We start from the raw sequence: 20208 nt of genomic DNA on the forward strand, positions 1-20208 counted from the left end.
ATACTCTTTTTTAATACAGTCACCACCACTAGCTATGCATTAGCCAGTAATGAAGAACCAATGACGAAGAACCAGTGACTTCAAGCTGTGCTTGTACAAATGAGTACTAGTGAAGGTTATTTACTGTTGCCTCTGCTGAAACACACCACTCACTGCTTCACTGTGGTCACATCTACTGTTTGGTTCAGCAAGCACTAATGAATGCAAATATGACACACCTTTGTTTTGTATACACTTCCATGTCAGACAGACATCACTCTGACAGGCTGCCCTTCTGCTGCCATCTGTCACATTGCAACAAAGTTTAATGGAATATTGGTGGGAAGGTGCAACCTCTACTGCCATACCACCAACATCCATCTTTGACAACATGGGCTAACATAATTAAATAGGAGATATTAGTTTCAGAGTGGTCATCATGTATTTGTACTTCAGAGAAGTTACAGAAACACAAAACTTGAAGTTTTTAAAACATTTTTACTGAATGTAGGATATTGTTTAATAAAGTCAGTGTTCTTAAGTTAGGAGAATGGCCCCAAAGCTAAGCGGAAAGATTCCTGCCTGCATTCAATAGGAGAAAAATAATAAAGTTCAGGTAATGAGAACTTTAATTTTTAAAAGCACAGCACTGCCAGGAAGCAAATTTAATTACAAGTTCGTAAAAGCAAAAGATTCCACAGTATTCTTTACTTCCCTGAAGTAAAAAAGGTATTAATCTCTTACATTATGTTCTTTTTCTGCGTGTGTGTGTGTATATGTATATATATGTATACACACACACACAAAACTGTTTGGCAGGACAATAACAACAAACAAGAATGTTTGCACTCTTATAATACCAAGTATCAAAACATGTTGCAGGGAGCACAGCAGTTACTAAGGTATCTCTGCAGTTCAGGAAAAAAAAAAGCCAAAAAAAAAAAAACAAAAACAGTCAACACAGAGCTGTTACTAAACTGAAAACACTCTGGAACTGAAAAAACTCTGATGAAGCAAGCCAGTAGAAAGCTGATTTACACAGCAAGGAGTGAACTTCCAGAATCAGGTTCCAGATGAATTTATGGAGGCAAATGGCAGCTGGTTGAAAAAGGATGTGGATAAATTCCAGAACAATAAGCTTCTGAACACATTCTAATGTGAGTAGACTTGCAAACTTCTATATAGATGTAAGCCTCTAAAATCCCTAATACAGCAGAGGAATAAATGAGTCAAAGTAGTAAAATCTACAGTTTTTCTCCAAAGACATCCATTCTGCCATTCTCAGAGGAAAAAGGTGATTAAATAAAAAAAAAAAAAAAACCACTAAATTAGGTAACATTTTTAGCAGTAAGCAGAGATCGAGTTGCTAGATAAGAGACAAAAACATTAGAGACCTTCTTTAGAAGCATTCAAACTGATATCCTCCATTGTAATGATGCTGGCTTCTTCTGCAGTACACTGAAGAAAAAAATCTTTTCACATGGAAAACTCAAATACAAAATGTGCATGAAGAACACAGGACAATTTGAATTTTATTTGTAATGCAGAAAAACCTAAGTATTTCTGCTAACCCTGCAAAAATTAAAAGCAAACTGAAGTGACTGAAGTTACTTCCCTAGCTAACAGTACTCATTGTTATTTTGTTTTGTAGAAGGCTTATACCTTTTTCCCTTGTAATGTGAGCTAAACACACATCTGGTATTCGAGACAATTCATTTCCATATTTGTCAAAAGCTACTGAATTCATTTCCTCCCTAAGAGTAGAATATCTTCAAACAGTATGTTACTTAACATTAATAATAGTGAAAAGGCAGAAGTGAAAGAACCCAACATGAGATATGACAGTTCTGCCCTTCTTTAAAAAGCACCGTATGCTGCAAACCACTTCATTGTTTAAAATGACTACAGATATTTTAAAGTCTCTCAGTCCTGGAAGAAATACTGCAAAATTGATAAAAAATAATTACTGTTAAGGCAGTAGTAAGACAGGAGGCCCTATCTTTGAACTTCAAATGGAAAGTGCTCTTTAGACTAAAGCTAACTACATTCACACTGTTTTCTTCTAATATACCGTAATACATTTGCAGCAAACCGCAACCAGCATTTTGTTTTAAACAATGCAAGTCAAACTGTTTACAAAAAATAACTACATCTAGATTATATCTGATTTCATACACAAAAAAAATGTCTGAACTTGATTATCACCATCAACTATGGCAACATGTGAAGCCACAGTTCAAAGTAACTTAATCATAAAACCATAACTTGCTTTTGCAGTGTTTCACGAATAGAAGACAATACTGCACAAATAAAACACGGGGAGTTAAATACATGCAACCAACACAGTAAGTAAAAACTTGAAGAAAAAACAAACAGCTGTAATAAATATTGCTTCAACTTGTTGGAGTACTCACTTGTAATCACTAATATTAAATAATATTTCAAATACTTTCTATACAACCTAGTAGGAAATTCCATCGAATGATTCTTCTTCATAGCACTTCACTGTTTTTGATGAATATTCTTACCTTCCATGGTCAAATCAAATGTTACAGGGTTAATCTGCCTTTCACAGAACACCACTATTTAAACGCTTGCAGAGAATCTAAGTAATTTTGAGCTAAATGCTTTGATTTACACAAATCTGTGTATTTAACTGTTATTATCCTTCCAAAGACAGAAATTTTTATTCTTCAGTAATCCTGCAATTCCTGAAATCACCGTATCTATAGGGTTTACACTGCAATGTCCTGTTAATGGGAGAGTTGCAGAGGTACAGTGCCAAACAACTGACCCATGTCAGATCATAGGCAGCAACCGATGGCTCCAAAAGAGACCCATTGCTGCCAGAGTTGAGTCACAAGCAATGCTGGGTGTGCCTCTGGGAGAGCAGATGGAAGAAAGAAACTGCTGCATGACAGTGACTGGGAGAGAGGAGTGAGAGAAACAGCCTTTCAGTCAGCAAGGTCAGTACAGAAGTAGGATAGGAAGTGTTCCAGGTGCACAGCAGAAGTTCCTGCAGCCCAGGAGAGGCCCATAAAGGAACAGGATATCCTTTGTAGCGTACAGGCATCACACGCAGCCATGGAGAGGGTCCACAGTGTAGCAGAGGACATGGCCTGAAGGAACCACAGGTCATGGAGAGCCCCCACAGTGAAACGAAAGATCTAGAGGAGCTTCCACCCACGGGGACCTATGCTGGAACACTTCCTGAAGGATAGGTCCTGCAGCACAGAGCAACACTGGTACAGTGCTTGGAAAGCTGCAACCTGTGGAAAGCCCATGTAGGATTAGTTTGAGAAGGACAGAATCCTGTGGGAGGGACCTCATGTGGAGCGGGGGCAGAGAGTTATCATGAAAGAGCTGTAGAGACAAAGTGCTATGGATTGACTGTAGCCTTCATCGTCTGTGCACTTGTGAGGAAGAGGGTAGAAAAGGGTGGATGGTGGATCAAGATGTTCTTAGTTTGCTTTCTGTTCTCACTGCTCTTGTCTGTTACCAATACACAATAAAAAGCATTCATCTTCCTCCTGCCAAGTCTTTTTTGCCCACAACAATCATTTGTGAGCTATCTCCCACTCCTAATATGAACCAATTACTTTTTTTCCCCCCATCTTATTTTCACCCCCTGTCTTCTGAGGAAGCAGAGTGAAATGGCACAGTGGAGCCTGGCTACGTACTGGTGTGAAACTATCACAAGGTATTATAATATGCACAAGATTAAGGAAGGAACTCTACACTGGAGTTTTCACAGTGTTCAGATTTTAGTATGTAGCCCAGTGCCACAGGACCTGCAGATAGTTTGGAAAATGTTAGCTATGTCATTATTGGAAGTCGTGGTTGACACAAAACATGATTTCATGCATTTAGAAGAAGAAAGAAGGAAGAGGAAGGAAGTAAGGCCTAGGAAATTTAAATTCATATAAAAGTAATCAGTTCCATTTCCCTGAAAATACATTAGAAGAGAGATAGCATAACATGGTATACACTATTCTAGCAAGCATAATAATTCTAGACTTCATTATCCCTATCAATGAAATTCCTTCTCACTGAGCGTGTAGCAACAGCTACTTTTTCAATAACCTATTTCATTTCTCACCTCCTCAAAGTCTCATTCTGCCTATAATTATAGCTGAATATTATTTTCTATACAAAGGTCAAAACCTTGTTATTAAACAAAATCATTGTGCATTTGGATTGTTACTGCCCCCTATTTCTTCATAAAGATTTTCAGTATTTAGTGAAAATATTTTCCCAATAGATATTCAAGAATAATCATGAAGTGTGGCAAGGGAGAAAATGAAACCACTTGTGCTTTTGGAAGTGAAGGTAAAAGGCAAACGAGGACATAAAACATACTGAAGAGCCAGCTAGAGAGATTACAGCTTAATTGTCACATCTGTTCCTTTTTTCTTATTCTCAAGTTTCATCTGAAACTCATCCATCCTCTACAAAAAAAACAAACATTTCCACAACAGAGGCAACAAAGTAAGCAAGCAGTACATAGCAACAAGCAAGTATCTGCCCTTTACAAGAGAGCAACACAGACACTAGGTGAGCTGTAAAACAGACAAACTGAGTTCTAATTGTACACCTACAAAAACTGCGAATAAACCCAAGAGACAGCTCTCTGGAACAGGTATGTCACAGTGCAAGAGCACTGAAAAATGTCCTAAGGTAACAACAGAAGTGAAAGTAAAATAAATAAGTTCTGTTCTGTGTTGAGTCAGCATCAGTGTTTCTCCAATTCCAGTAACTAACACAAGGAACTAAATTTACAATACAACTTAAATTTGAAGACCTCGATTGCCAGGACTCTGGCTACAGAAAAATAACTTGCAGTAGGGACGAGTGACAGGTACTGTCATTGTCAGTGATACACATATGCCATACAATGCCAGGGCTGTTGCAAGGAAGCAGCTAAAACATGCAGGGAATAGCATTAAATGACTGAACAGAATCCCCTGTTTTCCTGGCATTGGTTTCGCTGTAACGTGGGACTGCATCATGGATACCAGTATTAAGAGTAACAAAGCACATCAACATAGAAACGGTAAGAAATATGAACGATAAAGGCATTCCTTTATATTATTGACATTGATGCACTAGTAAAGATTTAAATTAACCCAAAACTTACCCTCAAGGCTTGTATTTCCCATTTCAGTACAACATACAATCAAACAGAGCCAGATGAACACTGATGCAAATTCAATTTAGTACAAAACCATACACTAAAATAATGTACAAATCCTGAAATTAACTCACTGACACTCTAAGCATTACAGCCACAGTAACTGTTAATCAACAGGAAAATTGGGCCCCTCACTATAAGAAAGACATTGAGGCCCTGGAATGTGTCCAGAGAAGGGCAACGAAACTGGTGAGGGGTCTGGAGAACAAGTCTTATGAGGAGCAGCTGAGGGAGCTGGAATTGTTCAGTCTGGAGAAGAGGAGGCTCAGGGGAGACCTCATTGCACTGTACAACTTCTTGAAGGAAGGTTGTGATGAAAAAGGGCCTGGCCTCTTCTCCCAGGCTAATAGTAGGACCCAAGGAAATGGCCAGAAGTTATACCAGAGGAGGTTTAGGTTGGACATTAGGAGAAACTTTTTCTCTCAGAGGGTGGTCAGGCACTGGAATGGCTGCCCAGGGAGGCGGTGGAGTCGCCGTCCCTGGCAGTGTTCAAGAGGCGCCTGGATGAGGAGCTACGAGAGATGGTTTAGTGCTTGTGGTACTAATAGGAATGGGAGGGTGGCTGGACTAGATGATCTTGCAGGTCGTTTCCAACCTTGTGATTCTATGATTCCATGATTCTAAAAAGCAGCCATGTTTGAACATTAGCTATTAATTGATTAACGTTTAAAAAGAAGAGGTCAGTAATATACTGTATCTGCTAACTCCATACAAATAATTTAAATTTTATGAGTTGAAAACCTGCACCTCTGGAAGTTCTCTCATAATATGTTCCCTCGAATAGCATTCAGTACATCTGAATAGCATTCTGAGTGTTAGGCAGAAAAGCAACTTCTAGTAATTCAATTCATTAGCAGTTCACTGCTTGGAGTAACTGTACTAAATGTTTGTAAAAGTACAACAAGCTGTATGATGGAAATCATGTAAAAGAAAGAGGTAGAAATAAAACATTTGACCACTGGAATCCGAGGCAGAGAATATTTAGTAGCTTTGAATTGCATTCTTTCCAGTTTGAAGAACAAGGTATTTACACAGAACGTGCACTGTCCTTTAAGATATTAAGATCCTTCTGGTTATGGATCATGTGGGGACTTTATTGCAAAGGACTACTTGGGAAGAAAGCCTTCACTACAGAAGAGAATATGAAGCCATCTAAGCTAAGCAGTAAGACTAATATCATGAAACAAGGTAACAAAACAATATGAAAATTTACTAGTCTGCTTCTGCAAACTAAGTTTCCAGAACTGAGGCTTGTATCAAAAATGCTGTTGAATCAGACAAGAAGACATGAGGACAAGAGTCTGTACTTACATGCCTCAGCTCTGAATACAGCAGTTGCTCAGAAGGAAAAAAAAAAGTCTGTTCCCTTGAATGTTTAGATGATATACCTTGTTCAGCAAATTAAACACAGTTTCACGAATGCCATAATACTGAAAAATACTGAAAAATACTCAAAAGTGTTAGAACTGCAATCAAGTTATAATGCATATACAGAAAAAAAGGTTTTTAAGTTTCTTTAATCTGAATTCATAGATCAGTCCTCACAAGAAATTTGACTCCTAAAATAAAAGTCACAGCATTTATTTACAGAAAGATAAATTAACATTAGACAGAGTTAGAGATAAAAAAAGATGATCTGAACATAGCATCAGGGCAGTTAAGAGGAACCGTTTTACCACAGAAGATGACATTACGCATAAGAAAGAATCTATAATCCTTTGGTTGATTGACTTAGGTATGTTCACATACTGAAAACACAATTTTAACCTCTTGTTTTCAAAGGAAGTGACGCATAACATGAAGGAGAATGTATGAACAGAGACAAAACATTTCTACAATTAACTACTGCTTTGTAAAGTAGATCACCTTTCTAACATGAATCAAAAGGAGACTAGAAATAGATTAAGACTACTCTGTTCTGGATTAAATTTTCAAGCTCTACAGCAGAAAGAATTTGCTGCTTTCCTACTTTTACTTTTCCAACCCAGATAGGTTTTCATCTACCTCGCAGAAACAGAGGGAAAACACTCCCCTGCACAACTTATTTGGAGACTCCATCATGAGACACCTAAGCAGCTGCCAGAGCTAAATCCCACCCATCTTCTGAACAAATACACTTGTATTCTTGCCTGATGTGCTCTCAGCTCTCTCTCTCTTAACTTCTCAGCTAGAGCTCACAGTATTTTTAGTGGTTGCTATCCCTCTTGCTGCACTGCAAAAGTCTCAGTTACATAAACAGCATCTGTTTGATGCTCTTAACCTAGCCGAAGCAGTGTAATCTTACTGAAAAGAAATCATAGTAACATACTTGCTAGTTGGTAACTTTTTCTAAACATTTGTATCTCACCTTTGACAGAAGCAATTTCACACAGGAAACATGGCCCTCATAGACTGCTGATAGGAGTGGTGTAATATTGTGTTTGTCTGGAGCCTGTAAATTGAGACACAGTTATTTGAAGAACTGTTTCACACAGCATTAAAAGGTTTTGCTTAATTTTGTAGTTTTATCTTGCCAACAGTAAAATGAAGATTTAAAAATATTTTCCAGAAATACATTCCTTGAGAAATTTTTACTCCTTTTTTAAAAACAAAATTCATGGCAAAGTCATGGCATAAAAGCAGTTAGGGAACAGTAAGATTTTTCCTCCTTAAGTCTGCTTAGTATCAAAGAGTTCACATTCATATTTGGTGGTGGTTCCCCCCCCCCCCCCCCCAAATGACAGAAACTACAATATTTCATATGAGAAGTTTTGTCAGTTTAAAAACAGTACCCTTAATTCTCCCATTTCTCAGACAATCTATTTTCAGAAAGCTGCTTTGGCCTGAAATGTTCTCCAGGCATTCAGCTCTCTAAACTATGGTCCTGGAAAGGATAAGAAAAGGATCAAATGAAACGTCCTTATTTTTTCCTCCATTTTATGCTGAACTAGGAGTACTCCCAAGAAAATTCTTGTCTTTTCAGGCAACCAAAAAAAGTTTGAGACATTCTGTAGATGTTTCAAATGTACATTATTTTCATATGATATACATTAGATAGATGTACATTAATTTTCATATAGGTGTTCTAAAGCATAGGATTTGAAAAGTATAGTTAAAAATATTTAGAAATTTCATGTAATGGAGGACAATATCATTTTGAAGAGCTCACACAAATCTTTCAATGACACAAAACTGTGCAGGTGAAGCCACAGCAAAGCTCCCCAAAGAATGTCTTAAAAACAGATCAAGAAAATATGAAGAGAGAAGTACACCAATTTAAACAGAGTTGGTTCTGTCCTGGTCAAGGATGTATTATAATGTTGGAAGAGACTCCAGAAGACAAATTCATTAAGTATTCAATATCTTCATTTAGATGCAATTGTTCTATCTTTCTAATAATTGTCAAATTAAAATTAATTTTTATAGACAATTTTCCCTATGAATGTCCAAAAGTGTTAGAACATTTATTAAATGCAATTTTAAGCTTCTAAACTGTAGGAGACCACTTCTCAAACACTCTTACATGTACCAAGTTACTTGTTTCATCTAACTCTTCCAGTAATCAATTAAGCATTTATCTCTTACATGAGGGAAAAAAAACAACATAGATGATTATAAATTTTGATGTACATACATTAATATCAGCTCCTTTCAATAGCAGAAATTCCAGTATCTCAAGCTGCCCACAGTCTGCTGCATAGTGAAGAGGCTTTCTCCCACCTTCAAGTGTCCGGTTGACATCTTCACCCTTGAATGTAAACAACAATTTGTAAGTGAAATTAAGAGTTATTACACCAAAAAGGGCTAGAAAAAGAAATCCAACAATACAAGAGTGTTCCATCCAAAAATTTAAGGCCATCGCCTAGCAAAAGTAAAAATTAAGTTGCTTGATTTCCTTTCCTTCTTCATTTGCACATGTAAGACTGACAGCTTCAGCTCCTTCTTCCACACTGCATCACAGGTTAGTGAGTGCCCAAATGCACTATGCAATTTGACCAAAAAAAAAAAAAAAAAGAGTATGGAAGAAATGCTCATGTTTATTTGCTTTGCTTCTCCTACCCCTAATTAGGATCTTAATTGTTTGGCTACTTAAGTTACTAACTTACTTTCCCTGCTTTTCACCCATTGAGGTTCTGCACACAGAAAAGTCACACACATAGAACTAAGCATCACATCTACTAGCAAGTGAGTACAGACCATCCATAATCCAAAACCCAATTGTAATGCTGCAATGGGATGGAAAGAACCACAATAATAGTGGGGTGGCAAAGTCTTTGGCTACAGCAAATAAGAACGAGCCCAAATGCAGCAGCTGTAGACACAGGAATGAAGGAAAAGGCCTCAGGTAAGCAGGAATCTCCAGCAAGATACCCTTGCCTCCACTGCCAACACTTAAATAAGGTCTGTGAAGGGGCAGATTCTGGCTCCACCCCTCCTGGTCTCTGAGCACTGCATGCACCTCAGCTCCCCTGAGCTGGCCCTGCCTTCCACCAGGTGCTCAATCACTGGTTCAGGCCACGACTTAGCATTTCCACTACACCAATTAAGAAACTTTCCATCCTATAAGTAGCATTGCATCTTCCAATTCCATAATATTAAACAGAGGTCTGAAGACAGCCAACCAACTCGGGACAAAGGAAGTTACATTCTAACACCACTCATACTTGTGGCATGAGACATCTCTTAAGGCCTAAGAGAAATTTAATTTACTGAGTGCCTAATCAGCTTTGTTTCTTCACCTTGAGTTGTGCAACTAAGGATAAACTGATTTGCTGCACTCCAGTGACAAGGAGTTACTAAATACCAAATACTGGCAGGCTACACGGTAAGTAACTTCTTGGTCATCTGTGCAAGTGAGCTTAGTATTTTAGGTTGCAGCTAAATTTAGCACCTTACCTCAAGTTTTCTGCCTCCACAGAAAAACAATCAAAGAATTTCAGCTGCAGCACAAACTAGCAGTTCTCTGTAGAACTTCTGAAATACTCTCACTATTGTTCCAAATTTCTTCAAGTTCAAAGAATAGAGTGAACTGCATCTTCCAGACAGCAGCTCTCTTCTGAAAGTAGAAGGGCAGGCTGTCAGAAAGAAATCTTCTTCTGTATTTGATACGCTATATTGTCACAGTTCTATATTGGAGGCTAGGCAATTCCCTTCTCCTTTCTGATAGTATATATGACTCTTTACATAATAAGCTCCCCTAAAAGTCAAAGCAAATGTTTAACTTCCAGCATTTAACTAGAATATTGCACATTTTCTGGTCTCAGAAATTAGGACTTTGTTCTTACACTACTGAATGTTCCGGCTTCAAAGCAGTTAGGTGAAAAGACCTACAGGTTTTTACCAACCAACAGATTCTAAAGAATGTTGGACATCAGAAAAAAAGTTTTACTATTATTTATGCTCTTCAGAACAGCAATGTGTTGTACCTCTAAACAGTCCACCAGAGCTTCAGCTATGGATACGCAATATTGTACAGTACTATGTGAAATCCCAGTAAGACCAATTCCAACTCTGTGACAAATTACTTGCTAAATAGTGTTATCAGCTCCACAAGTCTTGTGACGCAACTCCTCCCTTGCTTTGCTAAACTGCAGGACAAATTACTGGCAAGGGAATGTTAACAACTGTGTTCCAATAAATAAAAAAAGAAATCATTCAGATCACAATACACTAACAGTACACAAAGAGTCACATCAGTCTGAAAGGCACATAAGCTAAGTGTGCTGCTTCCTTAGCTAGTAAATTAAACTTCACTCACTCTTATTTGCATCTCACCACTTCCTGTCAATTTTAAAACAACTGGCATTTGAACAGCAAGGATGTTTGCAGATACTCCTAAAACACCTGTAACATCTGTCACATACAAAGACAGTAAATACGGAGATAAGGGAGAAGCACAAACAAGCGCTAACTCTGGAGACAATACAAAGTAAAGCAACAAAGTTCACACTCAAGAGAATTCTTTGTACTATAGAGTCATGTTTGAATTACGACAGTTCAAAGCTCATCTTTAAGCTGATGAATATTTGGCTTCTTGACTTAGACTAAAGTATATTTTTCTTCTGAAATAATATACAATAGATCCTTCTGATTTCTCCTACACTAGTTACATGAAAAAAATTCTGCTGGACAACAAACTTCAATGTCATCCAAGCAGCAAGTTTCCTAAGTTGTCCTTACAGATGATTAAAGCTTGTTTACAGAGGTGAGTACCTAACAGATACTGTAAAGATGTCCCAAAATGCAACCACATAGATTTCAATAATAGCACTGAAGAAGTTTATCAGCAGCACTCAAACCCAAACTGTAGCACTAAAATATTTTAGCTGGAATCAACAGAACCAAGATACATTCTAATAATATATATATATGCAAATTGGTAGTTCATTGGTATCAAAGACAGCTGCAAGAGGCTTCTTCCTTGGTTTACACAGTGTTGTAGAACACATCAAACATTCTAGATGAGGTTGTCAAAGATCATCTAAACAAGATGCCATTCTCCATTAAACGTAAGACCGTGGGTGTTGATTTTTGTCTTCAATGAATACACACTCAAAGTTGGATTTTCCCGTTTTTCCATTTGAAGCAACTGTTCAGCTATCAGGTAGAGATGCTGAGTTACATGGGCAAGTGGGTTCTCAGTTTTGAAAGACTGGTCAGAAATGACAGATCACATTTTGCATAGCAAGCATTTTGTGTCTATAGTATTATCCAATAAGTAAATACGCACTAGAGAAGTCAACTTTCTAGAATCGAGTTGCAAACTCACATTTGTGCAAATGCTAGTACAAAGCTGGGAAATGAATCTGCCTTTGCAAACAGTAACCATCACCTATTTTAATGACTTTCTAGAATGCACTGAGTTCACTTCGTTAGAACTGAGGCTAACTCTGGCATAAACTAATGTCCTCTGTTGATCAGAGACCTAGGTCACAGTCTACTTAGTAATATTAAAAAACAGTTCAATGCATGAAACATGAGAACCAGCAGTTAGCAGGTATCTGTTTTAATCCTCTCTATTAACATTTGATTACAGGTAAAGAAAAGCCTCTCTCTGAATCTCCAATTACTAAACAAGAAAGGATGTAAGATGTTTACATCACAGTCATCTCATGTTCTACTTAGAAAACTCACATGCATGAAGAATAGTAGATGATTCATTTACAAGGACCTTAAGTAACAGCTTTAGTTGAAAACTGGCTATCAACACTCAATGAAAAAGGAAAACAAAAACTTGAAGCTTGACTCTAAACACTTCATAAGTTCTCCATGCTTTTTAAATAACTAATAGTACGGTTCATCATAAAGACCTCTGAAAGCAATTACCACATTCATTTCCCACAGTGGAAGCAATTAAATCCATAAAGAGACCTGTCCCAACTAATTTCTTAAGCGAGTACTGTCAAAATTACAAACTCTTTATTCTTCCACTAACCTCCGTACAAAAGCTTGCAGTGAAATAAGCTTAATTTGATACCTCAGCTTTGTCCAGTGTTTTGAATAACATCAAATAGATAGTTAGAAGAAAACAGAGCAACCTTTGAAAAAGTAAGGTCAGAAAGAATCATGAGATATCATCTAGTACAACCTCCTGCCCAAAACAGCTATCCTTGAAGTTCAATCAAGGCTTTGTCCATTTCAGTACTAAAGAAAACCTCCCAGAGCCCTCTGCACAACACCTTTTACTTCACTATGGCAGTGGTTATTTTCACACTTGTGTCCATTCAGTTTCCTTTGTTGAAACTCGTGATCTCTGCAACTTGTCTTGCAGCTGAGCATCTCTGAATAAGTCCAGTTCCATTTTCTCTATATGTCTGTATTTAATACCGGAAAGCTGCTGTTAATCTCCTTTCTAACGTTTCTACTTCAAATTGAAGAAACACTGTCCTTATGTATCATACGATCTGATCCTCCTTTCAATATCAATGTGGCCCCCCCTCTGACCTCACTCCAGTTTACATCTCTTACAGCACAGACCACCAAGCTGTACACACCACTCCTGGTACGGGCTCAGAGGTGCTGACAAATAGTCACTTCTCTCAAACTTACTGGACTCTTCTCTCAAACCACTGGACTTCTTTGGTTGTTGAAGGCCAGCTGCACATCCTGCAAAGTCATGCTATTTGTGTCCACTGCATTTATCTTTGCTACAATTTGAGGTTCTATCAACATATTTTTGAAGTCCCACTGAGCAGCAGTTCTACCTTCCATGTTATAAACCAATTCCCATCAGCCTAATGACATCTGCTAATCTGATAAAGGTATATCTCATTCCACTATTTCAGCAACTGATTAGCATATTATATAGTAACAGCCCCAAGATACAGCCCTTCACTTCCCCTCAACTCCCCCCCCCCCCCCCCCCCCCCCCCAAAAAAAAAAAAAAGAGAAAAAAAAAGAAAAGTAAATAATCACTGATTCAGAGTGACATAACTATTTGGGTCTTCAGTAGGTCTCAATCTGATCTCCTGATTCAAGCAAGGTCCAAACTGAATTCAAATTAGGCTGCTCAGAAACGTATCTAGTCCGGCCCTGAAACTTCTAACAGTGTTGTTCAGAATCCCTATCCCAGTACTTAATTATATATAATGGAATTTTATTGTATCCAAATGATTTCTTCCCTCCCTTTCCTGCATTTCCTTTACAATTAAAAACAAAAACAAAACAGAAAACAGAATCACAGAAAGCAATTGGGTTATCAGGTATGTTTTGCTCTTGTTAACCTGCGCTGGCTGTTACTAATCACTCTTATGGATCTGGAAAAGTCTTCTAGGATTGTTGCACAGTCATTCTGAGGACTGCCTTGAGGCTGAGCAGCCTACTGCTTTGAACTTCTCTTCTTGCCCTGCTGGAAGATGAGTATGACATGGTTTGTTATTATTATTTTTTTTTTTTTAGCCACTGGAAACTGTTACTACTTGACAGTTCAAAGTAGAAAGATGATAAAAAGCAGCTTTATAACCAGTACTCCCGGTTGCACACCACCAGTTACACAGATTTGTGCAAACCTAGTTTAAGAGATTCCTAACTCACTAACCACAACGAAGATCACTTCTAGCCCAGACTCTGAGCTGGGCACATGAACCTACAAGACCTGACAGCAGAACTTAGAAGAAATGAGGTCAACACTGCATGGATTCTCCAGGTTTTTCATTGTTTTTTATTTTTATTTTTTATACCTTTCATCACTAGGTCATTTGCAGGCCAACATATTCCTTGCTCTATTTTTTCTTGTCAATAAAACTACACAAAAGCCCCCGCTGTCTCATACCCTTTTCCAGTTAAACTAAAGCAAAGCCTTGGCTTTCCCAGTTCATCTGTGTCAGGGAAAGCTTCTACATTCTTTCTATCTAAGCCCAATTAATTCTGTATTGGTTTTCCCTATGTAATAGTTACAATACCACTACTCCTAGCCACAGTTTGATCCATCCTATCCTTACATGAATGACAGGGCTGAATGAATTCAGGGAAGCAGCTAACGAGTCAGAGAATTCACTTGATCACTTCACCCTTCCAAACGAATGTTCCTTCATCTGATTCACCGCTTGGCACTCAAACACACCAGAAATAAGTAGCCGGGATTTACACTACAGTTCCACCACAGGAATAGAAACTGAAACTGGTGACCTCATTAAATCCTATTGCATAGGTTAACTGTTTTAGTAGAGCAATATCTGTAATGCTGATGGCATTAAAATGCTCTTTCAGATTTAGAAACAAATCTATATCCCCATCTGTACTTATCCTATCATGCAGAAATAACTGTTTCCCTATTTCACACATTTTTTCCTTAAAATTTAATTAAGAAAACTAGTTTCCATACACTCAGATGTCCTTATAATGCAGGAAAGCATCCTATAAGAGCTTCATTACAGAGTAATGAATTCTCCATTACCTTGGGAAAAAATGGACTCTCTGTACAGTCTGTTTCATTACCCCAATATCTTAGCATAAAAAGAGTTATAAGATAACAAGAATATCAGATAATTACATTTAGATAATCAGATAATTACATTTAGATAATCAGATAATTACATTTAGATAAAGCAGTAACTTCATTGGTGTCATCTGAACAATAAAGAGTGAGAAATCATCTTTCTGTAAAGAAAAGTTTAAATCCTAAGGATGAAATATTTGGGAAGATCTTATTGCATCTCCAGAATACTGTTTCCAATCAGTTGACAGTTTACTGTCTTTCCCACAGGCCTTTGTCCACACTAGCTAAACTTGTTTTTAATGTTCAACAAAAGGATGAACTGAGATATGGTTTACCAGAAACATTTCAAATCAATTTCACTGAACAGATCTATAGCAAAAGAGAATAATACTCATGGAAAAACGGCAGCATCTCAGGTTCTGAACGTTCACATTCCCCGGGTATAAGAACAGCAGGCAAATAGTTGAGGACAAAAGAATAAAGTAAAAATTTGGGTATTCCATACTTTGTTTCTTTGCCACATGATGGTGTATGGCCTTCATATCTGAAGGACAGCTTGGAACATTCCTTTATGCAATGTTAGCAACATTCTGCACTTTACAAGTGTGTGGTGTTGACAAAAAATTTCTCCAGAAATTCTATGCTAAAAAAAAACAACAAAACCAACCACATTTGAAAACAAACAGGTGAATTTCCAAACAGCATCTGCTTTTTGTGTTTTCCATGTGATGCCTTTTAAATAGAATTTCTTGTAGATAGCTATGTAAACTCTGACACACCCAATAATGATGGAGGTGATCTTCTCCACCTGGAATGTAAAAATATTTCTTGTATTTTGATCTGAGAAGTCTTCTAATTAATAATACCATGGTCAGGTGTGCCAATTTCATTTTAACCTCATAAAATGAAACCAGTACAACTAAGCTGTAACTTAGCTACTGAATAAAATCTAAAGACTAATTTTGCCATAAAATAACCTACACTGGTATCCACTGAATGAAAATTCTTTCCTTACAACCCAAGCCACATCTAAACCACTGCCTGAAGAGTAAGCTTTGTGTTTTTAAGTGGAATACAGATAACATGAGTTTTGAAAGCACGTGAGAGTGGCAGTTCCTTGAAGGGAAAGCAAATCTGTACAAAACTGAGCAGGAGAAGAAAAAAAGCAAAACAATAAAACCAATATATACTCAAACAGGGTTTAGCTGACAACCTTGCTTTCTTGCAATGAGAGGCGTGGGAGAGAACTGCTCTGTATTAATCGTCTGTCAATTCTCCCTTTTTTCCCCATGAAAGTTTCAGTCAGTCCACATCCCTTCATTCATTTCCCAGTACAATTTCTTCGAGATTCATTCACATAGGTAAATGCTACTTTAAAAAAAAGTAATTAAAAAAAAATCCCCCTCCCAAGTATACTCCAAAAATAAAAATACCTAAGTTATCATCATAATTCTATTTATATTCTGAAAATAGCTGTATTTCAAGAATTTGTCAAAATTCAGTTTAGCTCATCTTTCAGTTGCATGCTCATAGCCTTTCCAACTGTTTACTGGTGTCACTTCTCAGTTGTGGCTCATTTAACACAGAAGTTCTCTTTCTAGCACTGCCCCTTGATTGAAAACAACTTTAAGGACAATAATGAAAAAACAACTGAAGGAAAAAACCTGTTTCGTACATACATTTATTCTTCAGTCATCCTACAATTTCTGGAGTCACTGTGACTTTAACAATAATTATAAGTAAAAACTTCTGCCCTTATTCTACTTGCTCAAACAGTAAAAACATAAGATGCTATACCAATCCACAGGTCAGAAATACTTGAACCAGTGAGAGGAAATACAAACACTACACTTCCTGAGATGTGACTAATAATCTAAAAATATAACAACAGTTCAATACTGCACGCTTGTGAGTTTACTGACTCACTGAATCACAGACTCATTGAATCACAGACTATTTAAGTCTGAAAGGCAACTCTGGGGGTTATCTAGTCCAACATCTCAAGATCAGTCCCATTAGATCAGGTTCCTCAGGATACAGAGCAGCTGAGACTCATGCTTCTATGAGGACTGAGGATTCCACAAACTCTAAGCAGTCTTTCTCAGTCCTAAATCACAGTTCAGACGTAAAAGGGGAAAAATACTTAAATTTTTCATATTCCAGTTGGAATGGTTGTCTCTTGAATTTTTATTGTGCACCTGTAAGCAACTTCCTTTGTATTCTGTTCTTGCTACAGAAAGACAATTAGACCTTCTCACACAGTCTTGCCTCTGGACACATTCCAGTACATCAACACCTTAGTTGAACTAGTAAGAACCAGACAAAGTACTCAGATGCAGACTTAGAAATGCTTGGGAGAAGAGAACAATTTCCCTCATATGCTGGCTGCTTGCCTTCTAATGAAGGCTAGCATGCTGCTCACCTTCAACAAAAGAAAATAGTGCAAACTTGTCTGCAGCTTGATATCCACCAGGACCCTGAAGTTCTTTTCTGAAAAGCTCCTACCTAACTAATTAGCCCCCCAGCTTGTATGGTTATATGGGTTTATTGCTTTCTAAACTATTGTTATGACTGTTAAAGGCATTCCATTGCCTAGGACATAACAAAGATATTAAGCAGTACTACTAAAACTAACTTCTAGTGGATGCCTGTGGTAGACAAGTGCCACTTAAAAGTAATGCTGCTGATCACAACCCTTTTGAGACCAACAGCTCAGCCAGTTTTCCACCAAGCTTACAAGCTCACTTACCTGTCTTGACAGTCTCTCCCTGTATCCTTGTAACAAAGATCTTGCTAAACAAGAAGGAAGACTTGCTCCATAGCCTTCACAGAGACTGAAGTTAAGCAGACTAGTCCTCAGTTTCCCACATCTTCCTTCTCACCACTCTTCAAGCATTATGTTTACTTTCTGAGAATCACCAACAACATTCCCCCCCAGCCACCAGAATCTATCAACGATGACAACAAACAGCCTCACAAAGACAACAGATAGATGCCTCAGCATCCTCAGATCCATCGCACATTTGATCCCATGGACAGATGTATATCCAGCTTGCTTCTAAGGCATTCCCTAACTCCATCTTCCTTATGATATCAAAAGTATCCCACTGCCATAGACTCTCTACATAGGCTGTGAGTCTTGAGGCCTCGCAAATAAGAGCAGCAGTAAAAAAGGCTTTTACGTATATATCACCAAGCCTTCAGCCCCAGTTGGTCCACATCTTCCTTTGCCTCTTCTAGCCTCTTCTAATACCCTTCAGAATCCTAATTGTGATTTCACTGTCAGCTGAACTTTTATTTTCACATTTTCACCCCACCCCTGAACATTTGTGCAATGTTTTTGCGTTCCTTCCAGTAGACCATTTTCTTCTCACCTTTTGTTTAACTGTTACAGATTCTTCGAAATACGTGACCAGAGACATTTCACGTTTCCAAGTACCAGCCATGGAATTCATTCGGTGCTTTTCGTACAGTCATGGGTGCATCTTGGAATACAAAGAAAGCCCCCTGAAGTTTCTTAGCTTTCTTTACTTTAGAAAGGTTGTGGTATTGTTTCATCTATATTCAAAGACACCAAAAAAGGGAGCCCGATCTTCTATCATAGAAAGAAAATTTTACTGCTTGCCTCTCCTTAATTGCTCTTCCATTAATCAGCTGCTTGAGGACAAAACTCAAGCTCCACCTACCCTTGTTCGTAAGTAACGTCCTTTGAACTAAAGCAGAACTAAAGTGGGAGAATGAGTTCAAGCAAAAACTCTTGTATTTTTTAATTTTCAGCAGCATAAAAAAAGTAAGCTTAGGTTTACTGCTGAAAGCTCAAAGTGCTACCATCTCAGTTTTCTCACTACTGAAACACTGCTGGGGTTTAAACACAGAAAGATTAGATTCCTCATGTGACCTCTTGGAGAAAGCTTTTATCTTCTTTAATCAGCCACTAGAGGTGGTCTATATTTCCCATTTTCTAACTCGAGGTCTCACCTAATGACTGCCAATGAACTGATTCACATTCTGCTGACATTAAAGTCGGATTTGCAGACAGTACTTTGTTCCAAAATACATATTGCTGTAAAATGTGTTCATTGACATTGTTATAAAACACAAGATCTTAACTAGAGCTCACTATATAACACTATTCACCTAGTCTGCACTTTAAGTCTTCAGTACAGCATTCACAATATTCCAGCCTTTCAAGATTGTACTGCGGTTTAACAGTTTCTTCCTCTTAGAGAACAGTTCTGGAGTCTAAATAACAGCACTTTTTAGTAAGCAGCTTTCATTCCTTCTGTGATATACAGGGTCATGCATGAATTGAGGCTCAAAGGGACCTCTGGTATAAACCCATTCAACTAAGATCTACAAGGACTTTCACAGGTGCTTTGCAACTGCCGATAGACACACTCTTAAAATTAATTCACTAATCCAGAACTATTGAAACCCCCCCCAGAAAAAACTTGCTCCTAGTTTTCAAGAATTAAAATGACTTCCTGCCTCAAAACACCTTCAATTAGTAGTGACAACGAATTAGTCTCTTACCTGGAGCTCATTACACAATCTTCTCTGGAGATTTTTGTCATGGTAACCAAAATGGAGTACTTGCCTGAAGCAGTTTCTGCTGACCAGAGAAGTTACACATCTGCCTCCACTACTGAAACAGACTTTGTTTTAAATTGCTACAGGTGCTATGTATTCACATCAATCTTCCTAATACAAGCCTGAAGCTAACTGGAACAACAGTTTAGTACAAACAAGCCACTATTTTCACAGATCTGGAAATTTTTATTTATTAGGAACAAGAGAAGAGATCAAATAACCACCACATTACACAAGCCAAAAAGGAGCATTAAACTTTTATGTATTTTTCCTGTAAAAGGAAGAAAAAACCACACACAACAACTCAGGGACTGCAAAACTAAGAGCTAGTTCGATGAGACAAAAAGATCAAGTTGACACATCCTCAACTTGATGCATTCAAAAACCATCCAGCAAACAACAGAGGAGACCTAAAGAAGTATTAGTGTCCTCTATAAATTCTACTCAACAAGAATATTAAGTATCATGTTCTCTCGCTTTATTTTTATTAAAAAAGAAACCCTCCTGTCCCTGGTCAATATTCACCCTAAGA

The 20208-nt window shown here is 37.7% G+C and overlaps 1 protein-coding gene across 1 annotated transcript in view; it reads right to left on the minus strand.

Annotated features, from left to right (window-relative positions):
• The window catches only part of MTPN (myotrophin), a gene marked incomplete at both ends in the record, with an annotated part of 34235 nt that overhangs the window by 1867 nt on the left and 12160 nt on the right, over positions 1 to 20208 (minus strand). The window contains 2 exons of the mRNA XM_079537461.1: positions 7518 to 7601; positions 8784 to 8897. Of these exons, the coding sequence (XP_079393587.1) occupies positions 7518 to 7601; positions 8784 to 8897 (198 nt within the window). The remainder of the gene's footprint in view (positions 1 to 7517; positions 7602 to 8783; positions 8898 to 20208) is intronic.

Source organism: Tetrao urogallus (genome assembly GCF_951394365.1).
Source record: "Tetrao urogallus genome assembly, chromosome: 1".
Lineage (NCBI taxonomy): Eukaryota > Metazoa > Chordata > Aves > Galliformes > Phasianidae > Tetrao > Tetrao urogallus.